This window comes from Ornithorhynchus anatinus, chromosome 1, assembly GCF_004115215.2.
Source record: "Ornithorhynchus anatinus isolate Pmale09 chromosome 1, mOrnAna1.pri.v4, whole genome shotgun sequence".
In the NCBI taxonomy this organism is placed as follows: Eukaryota; Metazoa; Chordata; class Mammalia; order Monotremata; family Ornithorhynchidae; genus Ornithorhynchus; species Ornithorhynchus anatinus.
The window spans coordinates 14,665,358-14,688,280 of NC_041728.1; the positions used below are offsets into that span (position 1 = coordinate 14,665,358).

General features: G+C 42.8%; 1 protein-coding gene across 1 annotated transcript; it reads left to right on the top strand.

Annotated features, from left to right (window-relative positions):
• The first annotated feature begins 223 nt into the window (after positions 1-223).
• CETN3 (centrin 3) lies at positions 224-19,402 on the top strand. The gene is made up of 5 exons (XM_029068603.2): positions 224-331; positions 4,042-4,177; positions 8,127-8,241; positions 12,401-12,592; positions 19,190-19,402. The coding sequence occupies exons 1-5, from the start codon at positions 315-317 to the stop codon at positions 19,231-19,233; spliced, it is 504 nt and encodes a 167-aa protein (XP_028924436.1). The 5' UTR covers positions 224-314; the 3' UTR covers positions 19,234-19,402.
• Positions 19,403-22,923: the final 3,521 nt, after the last annotated feature.

Consider the following 22,923-nt stretch of genomic DNA (forward strand, 5'->3'; position numbering starts at 1 on the left):
CGGAGGGGGGCGCGCGCGGGAGGGGGCGCGCGCGGGGGCGGGGGGGGCGCGCGCGGGCTCGGCTCCGAGGCCGTTGCCTAGCGAGGCGGCCGGAAGGGCGGGGCCGGGGCTGGCTGATCGACGGGGAGCCCCGCCAATCAGAGGCCGCCCCTCCGGCCGCCGCCCGCCCCCCCAGCGCCCGCCCACTCCCGGCCGGGCCAGGCTGGGCCGCGCAGCGTAGCGGGCGGGCGGTGGCTGCGGAAGGGCCGCGGGGAGCGGCGGCGGCGGCGGCGCTGGGGGCGCTCGCCCGTGGAAAGCCTCGCTCCGAGGGGACCATGAGTTTAGCTCTGAGGTCGGTAATGAGGAGGAGGAAGAGGACGAGGCGGCGGCGACGACTCCCCCAGCCCGGAGCGGGGGAGGGAGGGAGAGAGGGAGGGGGCGGCCGCCTGCCCGTCCGTCCGTCCGTCCGTCCGTCCGCAGCGCTTCCTTCCCGGAGGAGGCGTCTAGCTCCATGATGGGGGCGGGGGTGAGGAGAGGAGCGGGGGGCGCCCTTGAAGCGGAGCGCAGCGGGACCCGCCGGCCCGGACTCGTCTGGACCGGTGGGAAGAGCCAAGTCTCGCGAGAGCTCCGCGCCCCGCCCCCCCGCTGTTCCCCTGACAACCCCCCCCCCGGCCAGCTGCCCCAGCTTCTCCTCCCCCCCTCCTTCCTCCCTCCCCCCTCCTCCTTCCTCCCTCCCCCCTCCTCCTTCCTCCCTCCCCCCTCCTCCTTCCTCCCTCCCCCCTCCTCCTTCCTCCCTCCCCCCTCCTCCTTCCTCCCTTCTTCTCTGCCTCCTCCCCCTCCCCTCCCCCTCCCCCCTCCCCCTCCCCCTCCCCCTCCCCCTCCCTCCTCCTCCCCTCCTCCTCCCCCTCCCTCCTCCTCCTCCCCCTCCCTCCTCCTCCTCCCCCTCCCCCCTCCCCCCCCACCCCCACCCTCCTCCCCTTCCTCCTCTCCCTCCCCCTGCCTCTCCTCCTCCCTCCCCCTCCCTCCTCCTCTCTCCTCCTCCTCCCTCCCCCCTCCTCCCTTCTTCTCTGCCTCCTCCTGCCTCTCCTCCTCCCTCCCCCTCCCTCCTCCTCTCTCCTCCTTCCTCCCCCCTCCTCCCTTCTTCTCTCCCTCCCCCTCCCTCCTCCTCCCTCCGCCCTCCTCCCGTCTTCTCTGCCTCCTCCTGCCTCTCCTCCTCCCCCTTCCTCCTCCCCCTTCCTCCTCTCCCTCCCCCTCCCTCCTCCCCTCCCTCCTCCCCCTCCCTCCTCCCCCTCCCTCCTCCCCCTCCTCCTCCCCCTCCTCCCTCTCCTCCTTCCTTTCCTTCTCCCTCCTCCTCCCCCCTCCTGCCCCTCCTCCTCTTCTCCAAGAAGCCCCACAGACCCTTTGCAGGGCAGACACACGTTACGCCCAGAGACTCCTCTCCAGTGTCCAGCTGGTTGTTTTTTTAAAAAAAATCCAATCGTATTTATTGAGTGCTTACTATGTGCGGAGCACTGTACTAAGCGCTTGGAGTGTTCAGTTCGGCAACAGAGACGATCCCTGCGCAATAACGGGCTATAGATGTATATAATGATGGTATTTGTAAGCGCTTACTATGTGCCAAGCACTGTTGTATGCGCTGGGAGTATACAAGGTCATCCGGTTGTCCCACGTGGGGCTCACAGTCCTAATCCCCATTTTACAGAGGAGGGAACTGAGGCACAGAGAAGTGCAAGCGACTTGCCCAGAGTCACACAGCTGACAAGTGTCGGAGCTGGGATTAGAACCCGTGACCTCTGACTCCCAAGCCCACGCTCTTTCCACTGAGCCACGCTGCTTCTTGTTGTATATACAGTTGTGTTTACTATGTACTAAGCGCTGGGGTAGATACAGGCACTTAGAATGGTGCTTGGCACATAGTAAGTGCTTCGAAAATACCATCGTTATTATCCAAGTGCATCAGGTTGGACAGTGTCTGCCCCACATGGGGATCATAGAGAAGCAGCGCGGCTTAGTGGAAAGAGCCTGGCTTTGGGAGTCAGAGGTCATGGGTTCTAATCCCGGCTCTGCCGCTTGTCAGCTGGGTGACCATGGGCAAGTCACTTAACTTCTCTGGGCCTCAGTTACCTCATCTGTAAAATGGGGATAAAGACTTTGAGCCCGACTTGGGACAATCTGATTACCTTCTGTCTACTTTAGATACAGTGCTTGGCACATAGTAAGCGCTTAACAAATACCAACATTATTATTATTATTATCCCCATCTTGCAGATGAAGTAACTGAGGCCCAGTGAAGTGACTTGCCCAAGGTCATACAGCAGACAAGTGGCAGATCTGGAATTAGAACCCAGGCCCTCTGACTCTCAGGCCTGTGTTTGGCGCCTGGGTTCTCCCCCTGCCCCAGGTTTAGTCTGAAAGACAGAAAGATGGCCAGGGTTGGGCCAAGCAGTTGCTATAGGCCACCGACATCTTTATTCCCATCTTGGCCTAGTGCAGTGGAACCAGCACAGGCCTGGGTCTTAATCCTGGCTTTGCCATTACCTGCGGGGTGACCTTGGGAGAGTAATTTTAAGCCTCCCCGTGCCTCAGTTTCTTCATGTAAAATGGGGATTCGAGCCCCACTCTCCCTCCCTCTTAATCTGTGAACCCCACATGGGTCAGAGGTGGAGTGCAATTTGTGTTCTCTCTACCCCAAAGTTCAGTACAGGTTCTTGGCACTTAAGCGCTTAACAAATACCCCTATTATTACTCAACTCAATCAGTGCATACAACTAGATAATACGGGCTATTCTGTGACTTATTCCTAAAATTAAAATTTGTTTTGGGTAGCCTGTGCTGCTCTTCTATTATTATTAGAGGCCTACTCATTGGGTAGGTTTTTTTTAATGGTATTTTAGTTCTATGTGCCAGGCACTGGGGTAGATGCAAGGTAATCAGATTGGACACAGTCCATCTCCCCTAGCGAGGTTCGCAGTCGTAATCCCGTTTTACATATGAGGTAACCGAGACACAGAGAAGTTGTGACTTGTCCAAGGTCACAGAGCAGACAAGGGCGGTGCTGGGACTAGAACCCAGGTTCTGACGTTCAGGCCTGTGCTCTACCACTGGGCTGTGGGGCTTCTCTCCCAGTGATTTTGAAGATGTGCTCCTCTCTGGAAGAAGCTTCATTTTATTTGGGGTTGTCTATAATTACCTTATTAACAGTGAGAAAAAAATATCCGTGTCTTTTCCGGGAGATTCTTAGAGGAAGGGGTGAAGTAAAATTAGCCCTTTTGGAATCGTATTATATAAATAATGGATACTGAACTTTCAGGAAATTTGGATTCAAGATGCATAAAAGATTTATTAGTAGCTTTAGGTGAATGGAGGGGGAATATTAATGGAATAGTGATTCCGCTGCTTTTGAATATTGCTCTATCTCCCTCATTAGAGTGCAGGATCCATTCTCCAATGAGTTACTGCAGTAAACTGAATGAATTCCATTATTACTACTACTAGCTTAGAAAATGATATTTAGTAACTTCGTGGGGAGTGCTAGGATGTTTATTTTAGAAAGATTTCATTACTCAATTCCTTGTTTTCTAAAAAGTAATCATCCAGAAGTAACTGAGTATATAATGAGTCACTATGCTCAAAATAAGCAAAAAGTGAAAATTGTGATTAAGATAGTAACATGAACTTTTCCTGCTGATTTGAAAGTTGTGAGAATATATTTTTCCCATGCAGTTTTACCTTGTAATATGCAAAAGTGTGCTTTAATGGGAAGTTCTAAGGGCTGCTTTTTGTTATTGATTCACTCCTGTAAGCATTTTACTTACTCCTGATTTTCTAGTTTGTTAAAATTTGGGAATTAGTTTTACAACAGATGGGTTATTGGTTTGGTTCTCTAAATAGAAAAGTTTGTACCTCACAAATGTATATTTGAGAAATTTCAAGTCGTTGATTTTGCTGAAACTTATTTCGTTGTGCTGGATAGTCCATCTGGATAATATAAAATCACAAAGGAACAACATTAATAGGTACTTGAATAAAATATTGAGCATGTTCTATTCTCTCCATTCCTAGAAATGAACTTGTATTAGACAAAACAAAACGGAAAAAAAGAAGAGAGCTGTCTGAGGAACAGAAGCAAGAAATTAAAGATGCTTTTGAACTATTTGATACAGACAAAGATGAAGCAATAGACTACCATGAGTTAAAGGTAATGCTTTTTTTAATCCAATATTTGTTCTTGTTAAAATTTATTGGGATTTTGGCAAAGTATTTCTAGTTTAAATTTGAATGGTAGTGTTTAACATATGGCAAGCTTCTCAATCTTTGCCCCTTTAAGGCCTGAAACATTTTCTGACGTCTTTAATGAATTGACTTCACACATGTACCCAATTCTCTTGTATCTCAGGGGTTGCAGTCTTGTAAAACCCCTGGCTGGAGCAAAATAGGTCAGGAACTCTCACTGCGGCACTCAGTCATTCTGGGACATGAGCATGCAGTGTCACAAAGCCTTTCTTTCAGCACCTTAGTGCATACTTCCAAACAGGCTCGTGTTACTTCCTTAGCACTGTGCTAGCCCAAAATTCATAGTGAAAACCATATTTCCCTATTTTGGGCATGAAGATGATAAATATTGCAGATTTTTTCAAAGTGATATATTCATTTATGAAAGAAACTGGCATCCTGGGTAACTCAAGCCTATAAAATGATCATTTTAAAAAACATGGGTAGGGAAAATAGTGCTGTGTGTAATGACCTGGACCCATAAGAAGGAAAACAGCTATTCCTTTGGGATTTAGGTTTTAGTAGGTAAGTAATGATGCAGATTTAAGACTGCCCATAAAAGGAGATTATAGGGGTGGTTGTAAGTTTGGTACTTTTGAAAGACCTTTTTTAGAAATTTTTTGAATGTGCCGTAGAGTAAGTCAATTTTCAGCTACTACATGAGACTTGAAAAATGTGTGGAATCAGAATTAAGCCAACAAACCACAGTACGTCAAGAAGCGGGAAGGAATATAGTTGGAAACGTCTGGACAGCGTATGATGTGAATGGAAAAACCAGTAGACAGTTTGCTGAAGTGTGGAATTTGTTCAGAATTATAGTGATAATTTTGGTAAATAAGAGAGATGAGAGAGGGGCTGGAGAATAAGGAATGGTAAACAGATTGTTTTGATGTTAGCTAGTAATTTTTGCAATCTGGATCTGACTTGGACTGAAAAGACTGTAAAAAAGCTAGTTTTGAGGCTGAATTTGGGGTTTTTAGAAGATAAATCAACCTGTCATTGCTTTACCTGGCTGTTTTTGTCCTTGTGCCACTCTTCATAAAAATCCCTCTTTTATCAAAGATATGTTTCCTTCCAGGGGTAAAAAGAGAGCAAAATTTGCATTTGCCTCTAGTGATTTAGGGAACTGTGTGGCATCTGGGCCACCTTTAGCCCCATTGGGCATGGCATCTGGCCTGGGCCGGAAGTAGGGAAAGGCATACTTAAGCCCCTAGATGGTAAGTGACTTGAAAAATGTGAGCTGTGGAGGGGGGAGGTAAGATCCCAAATGATGGGGATGCGATCTCCCTAAAAGGTTATTGAGGGGAGGGATCCTAGAAGTTCCCTAGGCATGAAGGAACAGGAGAAGAGATGGGCTCTGTTTCAGCAGGGAGCAGCCTTATTTGGGGGAGCATTTCAGTTATTTCCTTGTTGCATTAGCAGAACTGTTTTTCACATTCAGTGTACACCACCTGCACTCTGACACTCTAAAAGGAACCTGCTTTTCCTCCAGAGTCTCATCAGTGTAAGAGAAGGCAGTTCATATGATCCAGAAGTGGGGTCAGGAGTCTCCCTGGATCTGATCTGGGCCTTGATCTCCACCGCCACTCTGCTGGGCTTGGAGCTGGACTTGGTTTTTTTTTTTTTTACACCTATCCCTTCTAGGACTGTTGGGCTGACCTCCCGCTTCCAATCTGGGATGGGCCCGGCGTAATCCCCTGTCAGACACTTGAAAAATTCAGTCAGGCATCTGAAATAGGGTGGCCACCAACCACTCCACAAAAATACCTGGATTGAATGGTCCTTAACACATATTCAGAAAGAATTTCCTGATTCAACGCTGATGAAATAGGAAACAGAATGTGTTGCGATATGATTCTGTGTTCTTTCTTGGAGTATTTGAAGGATAAAATGCACCCATTGGGCTGTTTCAACAAGCTAGTACACAAAGCTATTTAGAAACATAGAAGCGTCTGAGCAAAACTGAAAGAATAGATCTCTATTATGAATTTTCAGTGAAAACATTCTCTTTGGATCTTCAAACTTTGGTAGAAAAAGAACAGTTTGGAGAGTCAGGTTGTCTTCTTTTTGCAAGTAGCTTTGTAAGAGATTTTTCCAAGGTGTTTAAGAAGTTCATTTAATTTCCTAGCTTTTTAAAAATTCACATAATATGTGTTTGTGATGGTGGGGTAGACTTTTCTTGTACGCAAACTTGTGAAGGTAATTATTTCCATATTTTGTAATGGGCCATTAAACTATTGTGTAAACTAAGGCACGACAAATCTTAATTTATAATATATAAACCTTTTAATTCATCATTGAAATGCTATTCCATCTTAGTAGTAGCTATCTTCTCAGGCATTGCTGTAATAATGCTGATTTACCCAGTGAACTTTAAATTTATTCTTAAGGGTCCAGTCTCTTCGACTAAAATTCCAAAATAGTATTTGGTCAGTGTAATAGGGAGAATAATCTAGTAAGGGATTTCACCCTTTGTGCTAGGGGGTTCCCATATTTTCAGTGAATCATTGTTATTTATAGAGTAGCTACTGTGTGCTGAGCACTTGACTAAGGACTTGGGAGAGTAGACAGGAGAGTACAGTAGATAGAAATGATCTCTGCCCTCAAGGAGCTTTCAGTCTAGCAGGGGAGGCAGGCAATAAACTGCAGGTAGGGGAAGCAACATAAGTGCTGAGATGGTAGAGGTGGAGTGGGTACCAAAGTGCTTAGGAGGTGAGTCTTCAGTGATACAAGTGGGAAGAAAATAGGGTTAGGGAGATGAGAGTAGCCCAGGAAGACTTCCTGAAGGAGATATGATTTTAGTAGGACTTTGAAGATCGGAAGAGCGGTGGGGTGTTGGATACAAAGAGAAGCAGAATGGCCTAGTGGATAGAGCACGGGTCTGTAAATCAAAAGGACTTGGTTTCTAATCCTCGCCCTGCCACTTGTCTGCTCTGTGACCTTGGGGAAGTCACTTTACCTCTCTGCCTCAGTTCCCTCATTTATGCAATGGGGGTTAAGTCCATGAACCCCATCCTGATTAGCTTGTATCTGCTCCAGCACTTAGTACATTGCCCCACACATAGGAAACGCTTAAATACTTTTAACAGTAACCACAGCAACATATGCGGCGGGAGGGAGTTCAGTCAATCAGTGGTATTTATTGAGTGCTTGCTGGATGCTGAGCTTAGCACTTAGCACTTGTGGGAGTACGATATTTTTGGTAGACATTATACCTGACCTCCAGGAGCGTACACAGTAGTGGAGTTCTAGGCAGGAGGGAGGGCACAAGCAGAGTCAAAGACAAGAAAGATGAGATGGGAGCAGAGAAAGAAGGTTGGTGGTAGGGGAGCCAAGTATATAGGCTGGGATATAATAGGAGAGAACCAGGAAAGTAAAGGGGAAAAGACCTGACCGAACACATGAAGGCTGATGTTGAGCAGCTTTTGCTTAATGTGGAGGTAGCTGGGCAGCCATCGAAGATGTTTGCAGAGTGGGGAGACATGCACAGTACAATTTATGTAAGAAAAACAATCCAGGCAGCAGAGTGAAGTAAGGACTGGAAAGGGGAGAGGCTGCAGGAAGCAGAGAGGTCAGCGAAGAAGCTGATGCAGGAGTCGAGACGAGGTCTGACAAGTGTTTGGACTTGCATGGTAGCAGTTTGGTTGGAGAAGAAGAGGTAGAACTGGATTCATAATCGAGGACCTGTTAGTTGTGACCTTGGGGACAGAGCCAAAGAATTGTTTTCGTGCTAGTTTTGCTTCGTTGCCTTTCCGGTAAGATGTGATATGGTGTTATAATCCTTATTTAATAAGGAAGCCATTTATTTTTCAGGAGTGGGAGACATCTCTTTTAATTTTGTAGCTGATGATTGCACTTCTGATTCATTCCAAAAGGTGGCAATGAGAGCTTTGGGGTTTGATGTGAAAAAAGCTGATGTGCTAAAGATTCTTAAAGATTACGACCGGGAAGCCACAGGCAAAATCACCTTTGAAGATTTTAATGAAGTCGGTATGTATCTTAATTTATTCTGGGTATTCAGTTGGCTGGGAAATTGTCCTGGTCAGCATTAGTTATTACAAAGAGACGGCTTTGTTATCCCTCAGGTTCCTAAAGCGTTTCTTTTTAACAGAACAATACTGTACAATGTAACTTTGTTTAGAGATGAAAAGAGATGCTCTCTTAGCATTTTATTTTGAGAAGAGAATCTGCAGTTTTGTAAGGTATTTAATTTTTCCCTTGTTCAGATCCTATATGGGAGCAGTACGTTTTAATTGAATATTTATGAGCTTTATTTTGCATATTTATCGTAGCATATTTCAGTAAACGACTCCTCGAATAAAAGATTCCCAGTTGACGGATAAAAGGAAATTATTGAAAATAGATGTTTTAATACGTAATGTAATATGAATAGCTGGTTATTTTGAAGATTTTTTTAACGAAAAAAGGGAACGAAATAAAGTAAACTTGTGGGAAACATGGAATGTAACTCTTCCAGTTGCCATCCACTAGACAATAGGAGTTAAGGGTTTTACAAGCCCCCGTGAGAGGGAGTTGTATCTGATGGATGCGACTTGCTTAGTTTGGAGGCTTCGAATTGGAGGCCCTGCTAGGGGCTAGTGTGATTCGCATTCTCCCATCTCTGCAGGTTGTGTTCCCTCTGAGGCGTTGAGTGTGACGAGCCAGTAAGCAGGCAGGGATGTGGCACAGTGTGAAGGGCATGTCATTCATTCCTTCATTTAATGTTATTTAGTGAGCGCTCGCTGTGTGCAGAGCACTGTACTAAGCGCTTGGAAAGTACAATTCGGCAACAGATAGAGACAATCCCTACCCAACAACGGGCTCACAGTCTAGAAGACATTGTCAATCAGGAATCAGTCAATGGTATTTATAGAGCACTTACTGTGGGCAGAGCACTGTATTAAGCGCTTAGGCAAATACAGCGCAATTGAGTTGGTTGACACGATCCCTGCCCACAAGGAGTTAACAATCTTCGGTCTTCTCCCAAATTAAGAAACTACAGAATCCAAGTCCCCTGACTACCAGAACTGCTCTTTCCAGTGGACCACAGCAGGGTCAAATTATATTTAATGTCCTGAAGAGCCAAATACTTTGTAATGTAAGATAGGAGAAGGAGCCCTGCCCCTCAAAGTTCTATCCCCATCTACCCCAAGGATTCACCTTCACGCTTAAAATGAGAAGTTGGCACCACTGATCTACAGTATCAGTCCAGTTGTTTTGAGTAGAAAGAGCTCGTGGCATGTCGATGCCAATTAGACATTACTCCACCCTTGTAAAAATTTTCAGAAAAAGATGAATTTCCAGAATTTCTTGAGGGCTTCTGAGATTTTATGTGGCTTAAATACCCAGCAAAGTTATTGACAGATTTCTTCTCCCAGTTCCTCCATATTTTTATTTTCCCTTAACTTGGTTGCTGCTCACTCTTTCCCCCTTTCTTCATGCCTGTGGGAATGGTTGTTAGGAGCTGCATAACAGGCGGGTAACTGTGATGAGTTTCCGTGTTACCCAGGAGAGCCCCCAACTAGCCCAACCTCATGCTTGATTGTCTTCACCCATGTGGATCTGGCCTGTGCCACCCTGTGGGGGGAAGTGAGGCGGGAGAGGGGAGGAACAAGGGGCAACAGTACTGCTGGGATGCTGCTTCTCCTTCAGCCCCCTGTGCCACCCCTTAGTCCCCACCAGGCCTTGCGGCCAGGTGTGAGCATGGCATGGCAAAAACAGCCCCTCCTGACCCTCCAGAAGGAGCTGCCCGCCCACCTCTCACGCACCTTTTGAACGGGCCCATCTGGACATCCTGTTTGGCCGGCAGGGCGATGAGCTGTTGCGGAGCCTGCGTCCCCGCCCGTGGTTCTCTACCCTCCACGAGGTCCACGAGGAAGTGGGAGAGGCAGTCACTTTGGAGCCCAGAACGTACCTGCTTCTCAATTTTGATTTGGCCCTGGCAGTATTCTCAGAGATCCATTTAACCTTGAGATGAGTTTAAATGAGTGAGCACTCTAATTTCATGATGGAACTGACTGACCAATTTTGGTAGTCAGGCATCGATCCATTCAAACTGCTCCCAAGACAGTATAAGCACTGTTCCATTTAAAGGGTTTCAAGTTAGGGCAGAGCCGTAGATGCTTCTCTGTTTACATGACTTGGTCTCTACAATGTTCATGGCTCTAGCTCCGTGGCATGGGAGGTGGTGATGGGGTGGCAGGGGAAATGCAAAGAAGCTACAGAGAATTGAGGAAACAATTTGAAAGCCATGATGTCAGAAAGAAAAGGAAAGAAAGTTTAATTCAAGCAGTCATTGTTATATGTTGAGCACAAACCATTGTGCTAAGTGCTTCGGGAATATACAACAGAAGTAAAACTAATAGTAATTGTGGTCTTTTTTACACACTGTGTATCTAAGCACTGGGGTAGCTACAAAATAATCTGTAAACGCTAGACTGTCAGCTCGTTGTGGGCAGGAGATGCATCCGTTTATTATATCGTACTCTCGCAAGTGCTTTGCACACATTAAGCGCTGAGTAAATACGATTGAATGAGTGAATAATCGGGTTGGACGCAGTCCCTATCCCACATGGGCCTTACAGTCTTAATCCCTATTTTACAGATGAGAAACTGAGCCACAGGGAATTGAAGTGGTTTTTCCAAGGTCACACAGCAGACAAGTAGTGGAGCAGAAATTAGAACCCAGGTCCTCTGATTCTCAGGCCTGTGCTCTTTCAACTAGGCCACTCTGTTTCTCACAAGGAGCTTAGCAGTCTCATGAGGGCGGCAGACATAAACTACTTTTAAGTAGTGAAAGGACAAGGGTCAAATATATAGTGGAGAAAATATGCCAGTCTGGAATACCCAAATCAATAATTGAATATACGATTGGATAGGCAGTAGATGGCCAGGTTCTGAGTTGGGTGTATGTATATATCCATAGGTGCTAAGGGTGACTGATGAAGTGGTGCAGTTTGGGGTGTTGGGAATTTATCAGGGAAGGCTTCCTGCATGGGGTGGATTTTTAGGAGGACTCTGAAGTTCAAGAGGGCTGAGGGCTTGTGGATTTGGGGTAAGGGAGAGGAAAGCTTTTAAGCAGGAGGAACAGAGTGTGGAGATAGGTCAGAGAATCAAGAGTGAACCACAGAGAGGGGTGGAAGATTCAATCAATGATATTTATTAAGTGCCTACCGCTCCTCACTGAGCCCTTAGGTTAATATAGTAACACAGAGTTGATAACGTGTTCCAGCCCACAAGGAGCTTACAGTGCTAGAGGAGGAGTGAAAAGAGCCAGTGTGAAAAATGGAGGAAGCTGGTGACCCACTAGCTTTGAAGGAGTTTTAGTCTGTTGTGGAGGGAGATGGGCAGCCACTCCAATGTCATGTGAGTGACAGTGTCAGGATGACCATCTGGGGAGCAGTGGAAGTCTGCACTGAAGGAAGGAGAAGCAGAAGGCTGGGAGATGTTCACTCCCTGTCACCCTCCTCTCATTTTCTTAGCAGAAGCCTCAATAGAGCCTAATCTGCTCATGAGTTACTGAAAACAATTGTTGTCCTGATGGGCTAATTAGAAATGTCAGATGATGAACTTTTTATAGTATTTGTCTCAGTAAAAGCTATATTATCCAATTTTGAAACACCAACCAAAGGTAACATTTGGGAACTACTATTATCCATATTAATCACTCCGTGGCATTTATTAGTCATCTTTGGTACTTATTGAGCTCTTAGTATCCTCTAGTCTGTAAACTCCCTCTAAACTGTAAGCTTGTTCTTTGCAGGGAACTTATCTACCAACTTTATTATATTGTACTCTCCCAAGCGCTTAGGACAGTGCTCTGCAACACAGTGTGCGCTCAATAAACACGATCGATCACAGAGCACTGTCCTAAGTGCTTGGGAGAGTATAATGCAACGGAGTTGGTAGACACAGTCCTTGCCCACAAGTTTACAGTCTCGAGTATTTATTGAGTACTTTGTGTGTGTAGACTAAGCACTCGGGAGAGTACCAAAGAGTACAGAGACACGATCTCTGCCCTCAAGGAGCTTACAGTCTAGCAGGGGCTATTTATAAATAAGGAGTTCATTAAATAATAGTGAATTCGTGTCCAGCCATAGGCTGTCTGTGTAATTTACTCTACATTTCCCCCCTCCCCCCCCCCTTTTAGTAACTGACTGGATACTGGAAAGAGATCCCCAAGAAGAAATACTGAAGGCATTTAAACTATTTGATGATGACGATTCAGGGAAAATAAGTTTGAGAAATCTGCGGCGAGTTGCCAGAGAGCTGGGTGAAAACATGAGTGATGAAGAACTGCGTGCTATGATAGAAGAGTTTGATAAAGATGGTGATGGAGAAAGTAAGTTGAAAAAAATAAGGATGTTACCCTGTCAGTTGACTGCCTGCTGACTGCCTAGTGGATCCTTCCAAAATTTGAGGCTTTTAAGAGGGTTCAGTTAAATAGATACATATCCGTCAGTCTCTCATTTGGCGGTTGTCGATGATCATCTTACTCTATCGCCTTTCTTCCCTTTGAACCAAAACTGGCCCGTAAACCTTAGATACAGGGGAAGAGAGGACTGTAGAAATATTTCTTCGTCCAATATTTTATCCATATGCAATTTGTTTAAAAATTTGAATTCTACAGCATTTTATATTTACAGATTGTTTTTATCACCTGTCTTCTTCCCCACCGCCCCAGCCTGGTATGTTTTTCTGGCTGTGTATTTTTTACTCTCAAGTCTGGAGTTATTGAAAATTGGCATGCCTCACTCATCAACCTGATTAGCATTGCCTGTGGTTTACAAACCCCACCCTGTCACCTCATTCTTTGAAAAGTCTACTAATGAGAGGTGAAACTAAACTATTCTGTAAGAATATGGTTCTTCAGAACAAAGAGACCCTACAGTCTACTGAAGATTTCCTCCCTTTTGCATACCCGTATAATCCATTTTAAGTTCTTCTGATGCAGAACTACCACTGAACTTTCCTCTTCTGCCAAACTTCTTTTCATTGATGTGAATACAAAATGGCTCCCAAAGGGTATGGGGAAGTTGAGCATGTCACTCTAACCTTGAAATGTATCCATCTGAGTATGTACTGCTTTGTTTATTTTCTCATTTTCCATTGGGAAATCTTAGGTCTTATGCTCATTAGCAGAACTTGAAAATTAACACGCATCTTTTATTCATTTTTTTGCTTTTCAAAGAATGTAATTAGTGATTTGGGGCTCAAATCTGGGAATGTTATCTGTTGAAGGGTATATTATCAATTTCTAAAGCATATCAGATCTAAATATTAATTATTATTTAATGAACCCAACTTTCTCCTCCCTTTACCATCTATCCTCCATCCCTAAATCATTCAAACCGTTCTTTAGCTGTAGACTTGACTTTCCTGCCTTTTACATTACACTACTATGGCCTAGGGGAAAGCACAGATGTGAGAGTCAGGAGATCTGGGTTCTAATCTCATCTCTTGCTTGCTCTTTGATCTTGGGCAAGTCATTTAACTTCTCTGCCTCAGGTTCCTCTTCTGAAAATGGGGACTCAATGCCTCTTCTCCCTTTCCCTAAGATTGGGGGCCCCCATGTGGGACAGGAGCTGAGTCCAACCTGGTAGTCTTGTGTCTGTGCCGTACTTAATACAGTGCTTGGCACATTAGAAGCACTGAGCAAATATTCCAGTAATTGTTATTGATTGCAGCACACTTTTGGAAACAGCAGTAGAAATTGGTTTATCACTCACAGGCCTGGTTTTCACTTAAAATCCTCTAAACTTTCTCTTAAATGTAAAGAGCTAGTTCTACTTTCTCTTTTACTTATTACCTATGAGAAAACAATTAAAAGGGCTATTTTTTAAGTTGTAATTTAACACCTAGAATGAAAGCTTCGATGAAGTCATAGGTTGTAGTGGATTAGTACTAGACTGGACTTAGAACTACATGAACAATCCAACTGTAGAGACATTGGTCCTATTCTTAAAGATACCAGTGGAAGGATATTTGGTGATTTCTTCAGGAACCAGCTTGCCTTCTGTCATTCCTAACGAAATCCCTTCAGCTGCAACATCGCTACATTTACTCTGTAAATTGGAACACATTAGATCACTCTTTCTAATTTTGTATGGTGAAGTTTGCAAAGTCCTCCCAAGGCATTCTTTTTGCCGTCATTTCGGATGCCCTGTGGGGGCCTTTTCTCAAGTTTTCCTCATTTCCTCCAAAAAGTTTGCCAAATGTACATACAGCGAATGGCCAAGGAATTTCAAAATAGCGAAATGACTCATTTGGTGAATGAGGAGTTAAAAAAAAACTGAAGTAAAGTGAACACTCTTCACATCAGCTTAGCAACAAGATAGAATAATGAAGATACGATAATGATGTAGAAAGAGTCCAAAAAAAGAACATTATGTAAAATAGAAGGTGGTAAATCTTGTTAGAAAGTAGAGCAAGATAGGGAAAAAAAGGAAGAGTAGAAATCTGGAATTAATTGGTTGCCTCGAAGTGTAAAATGAGAAACACTTACTGCATTTAAGCTACTGTTTTATGCTTGTTTAATAAACAATTAAAATGTGTCCATCCCCGCTTTTGTTATAAATAGAAAAAGAGTTTCAAAACAAAAAGCTTGGCTTTAGAGTGTTCTGTAAGAAAATTGGATGAAAGATAGGGATTTTAGAGGGAGAGGAAGATGGGCTGTCTAGGTAGAATTTGAAAACCCAAGATATTTTTGAGTGGAAACAGAATTCTAACAAGGAATGCAAGTGGCCAGGTACCCACTTTTCCTTTAGGACCTAGCTCACTCCTCCCTCCCTAGTAGAAAGTGTTAAAAGAAGCATCCTTTATCGGAATAAAAGAGTATCTCTCAGGAGGATGGAGAAGGCTAATATAGCATAAAGAGAAATGCGTGAACAGGAGAAGATTGTTTTACATTAACCCAGTACAGTTCTAAAGTTCCTTTTAATTTAGAATTGTATCCACGATAAAAATTGGTGGTACTTGCTTTTTGGAAGTGTCTGATGTCAGAAGAAATAGAATGTTTTATAAACACTACTGAACTAAATAGGTACTCAATTCCTTTAAATTTTGACTAACTTTCAATGGAAAAAATACTGAAGATTATATCATTTGCCTAAAGGTGGCCTAATATTTTCTAACTAAATATTTAAAATAGTTGTATGTATACACATAAGTGGGCATCTATCTCATATTTATTCATTCAGTTGTATTTATTGAGTGCTTTACTGTATGCAAGGCAGAGTACAATATAACAGACACATTCCCTGCCCACAACAAGCAAAATAAAGAGTAATAATCAAGATCACTAATTATTATAATAATGTTCTAAATGCAGTGAATTATAGAAGTTAATGCTCAGGCAGAGCCAGTATTTGCATCCACTTTAACAAGTCTTGTAAGTAAAAACCCAAAAAACAAACACACAAAGGCACACACCCGGCTTGTCCTCTTCTCCCTTCTACCATGGAGGTTTATTGGCAGAATGAATAAAATTACCGTTCTATCCATTTTCCTACTGTTGTTATTCCCTTCAGACAAGTCGCCAATTATCATACAATCTTTCATATAACTTCAAAGAGAGAAATTTGTACATTAAAAAAAAAATGAAGAATGGAGTTAAGCAGCCGTATTAATAAAGTCACTTTAACAAGGTATTTTTGTTTTTCACTCTATGTCCTTTGAAAGTAGGGACTGTGTCTTCCATTTCTTTGTATGTTTCTCCAAGCACCTAGTATACAGTAAGATAAGCAGTATGGGCTTGATATATATGTTGTAGATGGTAATGATGATGATGTACTTTCTTTTGCGTGGCTCAGTGGAAAGAGCACGGGCTTTGGAGTCAGGGCTCATGAGTTCGAATCCCAGCTCTGCCACTTGTCGGCTGTGTGACTGTGGGCAAGTCACTTAACTTCTCTGTGCCTCAGTTCCCTCATCTGTAAAATGGGGATTAAGATTGTGAGCCCCCCGTGGGACAACCTGATTCCCCTATGTCTACCCCAGCGCTTAGAACAGTGCTCGGCACATAGTAAGCGCTTAACAAATACCAACATTATTTTGAAGTATCATCGTTAACAGTTGGCATACTGTATTCTTCATTTGAACCTCTAAATTTTCTGGTAAACTGTCCGTGTTGGAATGGCCATTCTCTGTCACCTCCCCCCCGAAAAGCAGTTCTTAAGGCATTCGTGACTGAAAACTGGGGGCAGTCTGTTGCTCTCTTTCATCTACTGTCTAAAGGTATAGTTCTGTTTGTTGTGTACTGTAGATACTAAGAAAAGGATAACCCTCCTCAAACGATAGTAATAGACTCCATCAACATTGTAAAATGTAACTAATTGCAAGTAGGAGGAAAGGGGAGGAAACAGGATGGAAAGGGCAGTGTTTTTCTAAAAGACAAGGCCACCTTCAATCCTCCTATTAAACTCACTTGACTTATGAGATTGGCTTCTAAATTATTTAGAATGAGAAGCAAAAGGAGCCTTACACCAGTCCAGGCACTCAGAAGGATAAAGGAAATCTGAAACCTAGCCGGAATCTGAATGGAAACTCCCAAGTCCTTTGGAAAGTACTGAGTTACTCTCTACTATGTCTAAAAAAAGTACACCCACACTCCATAATTACCAGCAAATAATATTTTAATCGGAGACAACTGAAAATAATTCAAGAGATATAAATGGAGATTCACCAAATGAAATTTAAAACTATAATCAGTCAATCCAGTGATATTTATTGAGCACTTACTGTGTGCAGAGCACTGTACTAAGGGCTTGGGAGAGTACAACAGAATTGGTAGACCCATTCCTTGAGCACAGTGAGTTTACAGCAGTCTATAAATACTAAGGTCGCTCGCAATGAAGATTGATTTGGGGTTACAGAGGCACCTTACACGTATTAGGGCTCCAACCCTGGCCCCCAGAGCAAACGGACATATTTTTCTTTGAGGCTTGTACTTGGAAAGGGGATTGGAAAAAGCTTAAAATGGAAGTAACCCCAATTTAGATTGCCCTAGCCTGTTTTCCCTCGAGGGCTGATTCAAAAGAGAGAAAGTTCTCCAAAAGAAGCAGCCTGGCGTAGTGGAAAGAGCACGGGCCTGGGAGTCCAAGGACCTGGATTCTAGTCTCAGCTCTACCACTTGCCAGCCTTGTGACTTCAGGCAAATCATTTACTTTTCCTGGGCCTCAGTTTCCTCAACTGTAAAATGGGAGCTTAATTCCCACTCTCCCTTAGAGGGAGCCCCTCTTGTGGGAGAGGGGCTGTGTCGGACCCGATTATCTTATATCTATCCCAGGCTAAGTGCAGTACTTGGCACATAGCGTATAACAGAAACCACTGTTATTATTGCCTCCTATTACCTCTAGACTATGAGTTCTCTGTGAGCGAGAATCTGTTTACCAACTCTGTTTTATCGTACTTTCCAAGCGCTTAATACTCTGCACACAGTAATACTTAATACTCTGCACACAGTACGCCCTCAGTAAAGGTGATTGATAATTATTATTACCACATGCCCTTAGGTCAGACTGGGGCAAAAGAGTGGCAGAATCAGAGGGCCGCAAGAATGGAAAGGAGTTTGGAGTTTAAACTGTTCCTCTTAAAGATTGATTTCCACCCCAGCGGTGGTTTTCCCTAACATTGAAGGCACACTCCTCCCATAGACTCCATTGGCTGCTGGGGATTGTAGGCAGTCATCCCCTTTGCTTCGTCCCCTTTGCTTCCCGGCACAAGGTTTTTGCTTTCCTTCCAGCAATTTTTGTGCCAGTTTGCGACCAGACCCCTGATGGAGCCTTTAAAAATCACACCGCATCACACCGCATCACACCGCATTTAGCCAGGCTGACTAACCCGGCCCACAAAAAACCTCCATTCTTCTGTTGAATGACAGCATTAGTGGTTTTTGTCCACTGGCTAGCTCAGGCATGAAAGTGATAAAGTCATTGCATTAGGTATTACATTTTTGTTATATTCATAGTCAAGAAGGAGATGAAGCCAATTGAAAAAATGCCTTGTAAAATATATTTTTGTAGTTTTAATGCTTCTCCAAGAACACTTGATTTTTTTTCATTTCAAATACTGGCATATATTTAAGATATGGGGGGGGTGACACAATTTTCAGTTCCTAGTTATTGGTAAGCCTCATTTGGGATATTTTGCATAGGTATCTCCCTAACTTGGAAGATGATGCAATGCATGTTTATTTTTTTGGGGGGTGGGGTGGAGGGGAATAAAAGGTGTTGTACAGCATTCATACAGAGCTGTATCTTTTTTTTTTTTTAACTGAACAGAAAATATAGTGCTGGAAAATCCCCGTTTAGCTTAATCCTCATAGCCTTACTGATTTTTCTGTTTAAAGTGAACTCAGGCTCATCTTTTATAGAAATTAAATGTATTGTTTGGAAATAATATAACAACCAATATTTTAATTATATTTTATAAGTTTGAATAACCATGTTTATTGATATTTTGTAGATCATTCCATCCATTTTTTGAGCTCTCGTTCATGAGCTAATTTTCATTTATAAATAGGGTTATTTGTAGTCAGCATCATTCAGTGGTTTAAATAGGTCCATATTTTGTGTATCTTTATATTTTCCATATTGCCTTTCTAATTGTGTGTAATACTGTTCAGGGTATTAGAGTGATAATATTTTCTGTGCATTCAGTTCTGTGCTTCAGGGTCTAATTTAAGATTTTTTTTACCAATTTATGCAATTTTAATGTTCATCCCAAGATTTTTCTACCTGTTTATGTTTAAACATAAAATGTTTGTCTACATAAATTTACTTTTTTTAATGCCCATTTGACTCTCTAGGAAGGAAGTGTAAGGAAGCCATATTACTAATGGCAGGAAATGTGTAAATTCTGTCTTTCAAGGCACAATTACTGCAGACAGAAAATAGCATTCTGGGCTATTTGTCTAACTGTTGACTTGTTTTTCTCACTATAGTAAATCAGGAGGAGTTCATTGCTATTATGACTGGAGACATTTAAAGGATTGAGAAGGAAAAAAAAGAACAGAAGAAAGGATTGAATTGTAAACACTGCAGTTGCCACCTTGCATTCTGTTTCATATCTGGAGCCATGGGGATTGGGTGGGAGGAAAAATTTTGTTCTTTCCCCCAAGGACCAAAATAAATAGATTTTATGTACTGGTATTTCAGTATTTTGTATCATTAAGTTTCTTAGACAATGTTAAGTTCTTGAACTGTTTTGAGTACTAGGTCATTTGTAATATCTCTTTGTATACAGTTTTAAAATAAATCATGTTATATAAATTCTTCGAAGTTTATTTTAGCATTAGTTGTGGCCTTAGTTTTGATATACAGAGGTTTTTCAGACTTTGTTTTAATAAAAAGATTATTTTATTAGCATTTGAAAAGCTTCTTTTGTGTTTGTGTGTTTTTAAAGACTAATTACAACTTCCTTATGTCTATATATCACAAAGATTCATTGTTCCCAGCAGTCATCCGTATTTATAAGTCAGTCAATAGTATTTGCGTGCTTACTTTATGTAGAAGTACTTAGTGCTTGGGAGACGACAAGAAAGTTAATAGACCTGATCCCCTCTCTCAAGGATTTTACAGTGGCTGAAAGGGGAACGTATCCACCAGCTCTGTTTTCTTGTATTCTCCCAAGAGCTTACTTAGCACACTGTTCTGCACACAGTATGTGTTCAAATATGATTGAGTACTTCAGATGACCACTTTCAAGTGATCTCATGAGTTCAACCACAGGGCTAGCTTTCCTTCTGTTTAACAACTAATATTTGTATGTTAAGAGAATACTTTTAAAATGCTAAGTATGATAGCTACCCTTAGTAAATTCCTATTATCTAAGCTTAAGTGTGGCCTTATCTAATAATAATAATAACTGTGGTATTAAGTGCTTACTGTGTTTCAAGCACTATCTAAGTGATGGGGTAGATACAAGATAATTAGGGTGGACACAGTCCCTGTCCCATCTGGGGCTCACAGGCTAAATAGGAGGGAGAACAAGTACTGAATCTCCATTTTACAGGATAAATTAAGGCACAGGATAAATTAAGTAAACCTGCCCAGTTCACACAGTAGGCAAGTGGTGGACCTGGAAGTAGAACCCAAGCCGACTCCATTAGGCCATGCTGCTTTCTGTAACAGGAATGACTATATTATCCTGGGTTGGTTGTGGATGTCACCTATTCTTTTCTTACCCGCACTGAAAAGGTCCACTGCTTGTGTTTTTGTGCAAAGCACTGAACTATCTGCTGGGAAAGAATATACTGAGAATTAGACACATTTCCTGACCCTCAAGGGACTGTCCTTCCCCGACCAGACTTAATGATTGGTCACTATTTTTTGTTAATGTGGGGGGTTTTCAAGGACAAAACTGTCATCTATGTGTGTGTATGTGTGATTGTGATTGTATTTAAGTGCTCTGTGCCAAGCACTATTCTAAGTCCAGAGATGGATATAAAATAATCAGCTAGGACATAGTCCCTGTCCCAAATGGGACACTAAGCAGCGTGGCTCAGTGGAAAGAGCACGGGCTTTGGAGTCAGGGTTCAGGAGTTCGAATCCCAGCTCTGCCACTTGTCGGCTGTGTGACTGTGGGCAAGTCACTTCACTTCTCTGTGCCTCAGTTCCCTCATCTGTAAAATGGGGATTAAGACTGTAAGCCCCACGTGGGACAACCTGATTCCCCTATGTCTACCCCAGCGCTTAGAACAGTGCTTGGCACATAGTAAGCGCTTAACAAATACCAACATTATTATTATTAGTTTTAGGGGGAGGGAGAACAGGTAATCATTCCCATTTTACAGATGAAGAAACTGACACTCAGAGAAGTTGTGACTTGCCCAAGGTCACACAGCAGGCAAGTGGTGGAATGAGGATTAGAATCCAGGCTCTATGATTCCCAGTTCCATGCTCTCTCACTAGACCACACTGTTTACCATATAGTGGGTTTAGAAATTGCTGGGCAAAATCCACAACTGTGAACTTCTAGAGGGCAGGTAATGTGTCCACCAACTCTGTTATTGTGCTGCTAAATGCTTAGTATAATGTTCTGCACCCAAGGGCTCAATAAATGAGTGTCTGTAGCAGGTAATACCATAGCTTGTTACCCATCCTAGAATTGCATACAAAGATTGATTCGTTCATTCAATCAATCACATTTATTGAGTGGTTAATTTATTAAAGCAGTTTATTGAAGATGCTCTTGATACTTTTTTGAGCAGTTTTATCACTACCTGCCTTGTAATAATTGTGATATTTGTGAAGTGCCTGTTCCAGAAGGAGCTTAGTGCCTAAGATAGAGCAGGAATGTGGTTCCCATTTTACAGATGAGGAATCTGAGTCGCAAATAAATTAGGTGACTCGCCAAGGGGAGATAGGCAAATGGCAGAACTGGGATTAGAATCTGTGTCTCTTGCCTCGTGGATTTGGACTCTTTCCATTAAAAGCCATGCCTATCCAAGGTGGGGCTTCTGATTTGCCAGGAACTCCCTTTTTTTCTTAACAGAATGGCCATATTGCAGAGAGTGGCGGTTTCCATGGAAGTTGAAAAGCCCTCAGGTATTCCTGGCTATTGAGGGGTGGAATACTGTGGCCTTGAGGAAGTGAGTAGGAACTGCCATCATATCTTGCCTCTGATGAGCTATTTAAAGCAATTATACACAGGAAAGACTGCTTCCCCATTTTACCTTGTGGGCCGAATCCCACTGAATGCTAGTGGATTTAGATGGGGTTGAGAGCTGTTTGTTTAACTATGAGCTCTCAAAACTGTTTCTAACTCAGCTAGTTAGTGATCCTGTCTGAGTCTCTCAGCTCAAATGTCTGTCTTGCAGTATTCTGAGACCTTTTGAAAAAAGTTTTCTTAAGGCCAAGAATTAATGATCCGCCCCTCCACTTCTCTTCCCTCTCGTAAGAGATAATAGTGCAGATTTAAATGACAAACTTTTGATAGCCTGTCACAAAACTAAACTCTTCTATCCATTATTTACCAAAAAGATTGCTTTGCATAATTAACTTTCATGTTTGCATTTTAGAGATTTAGTTATGTTAATTATGTAAATGAGAAATAATTAATATCTACAGATAACCTTTAATTCTTCTTCTTCATTTTCCTGCTGTTTGTTTAAGCATTTGCCTTCTCAGGAAAAAAACAGACGGGCTTATAGAATTACCTTTACAGTTAAGCACTTTTTGTTTTCCTTCCATTTGGTATGGTGGAAACATGATAAAGTTATATAGCCTTTTGAAGAAGTAAATGCTCAAAGGATTTTCCAGAAGATCTTCTCTTGGTTAGCAATTTCACTTTTAAGCCAGCTTCATTTCTAATGTGTTTGCTCTTATGTTAATTATAATGGATATGTAGTTAATTTTCCCCAGAAAAACATCTTAGTTTTGCTTTCACAATTCTGTTCTTCATGATCAAGGTGTTTAAAGAGGAACTTTAGTGTTACTATAAAATGGCCTAATATGAGCTGTTTGAGCAAAATGTGCTTAAAATTCTCCCTGTCAGAAACTTCCCTAATCTATCTATCTTTGCGATCATTCATGTACTCATGGTTACTCTTACCATCAGTGGGCTCTTCTTCGAACCCGAAGTGAATTTCCAAAATGAAATGTTTGTTTCAGATTTATATTTCCTCTACCGGCAGGGCAGGCCAGGCCAGGCCAGTTTACTGCCCAGATGAACCCT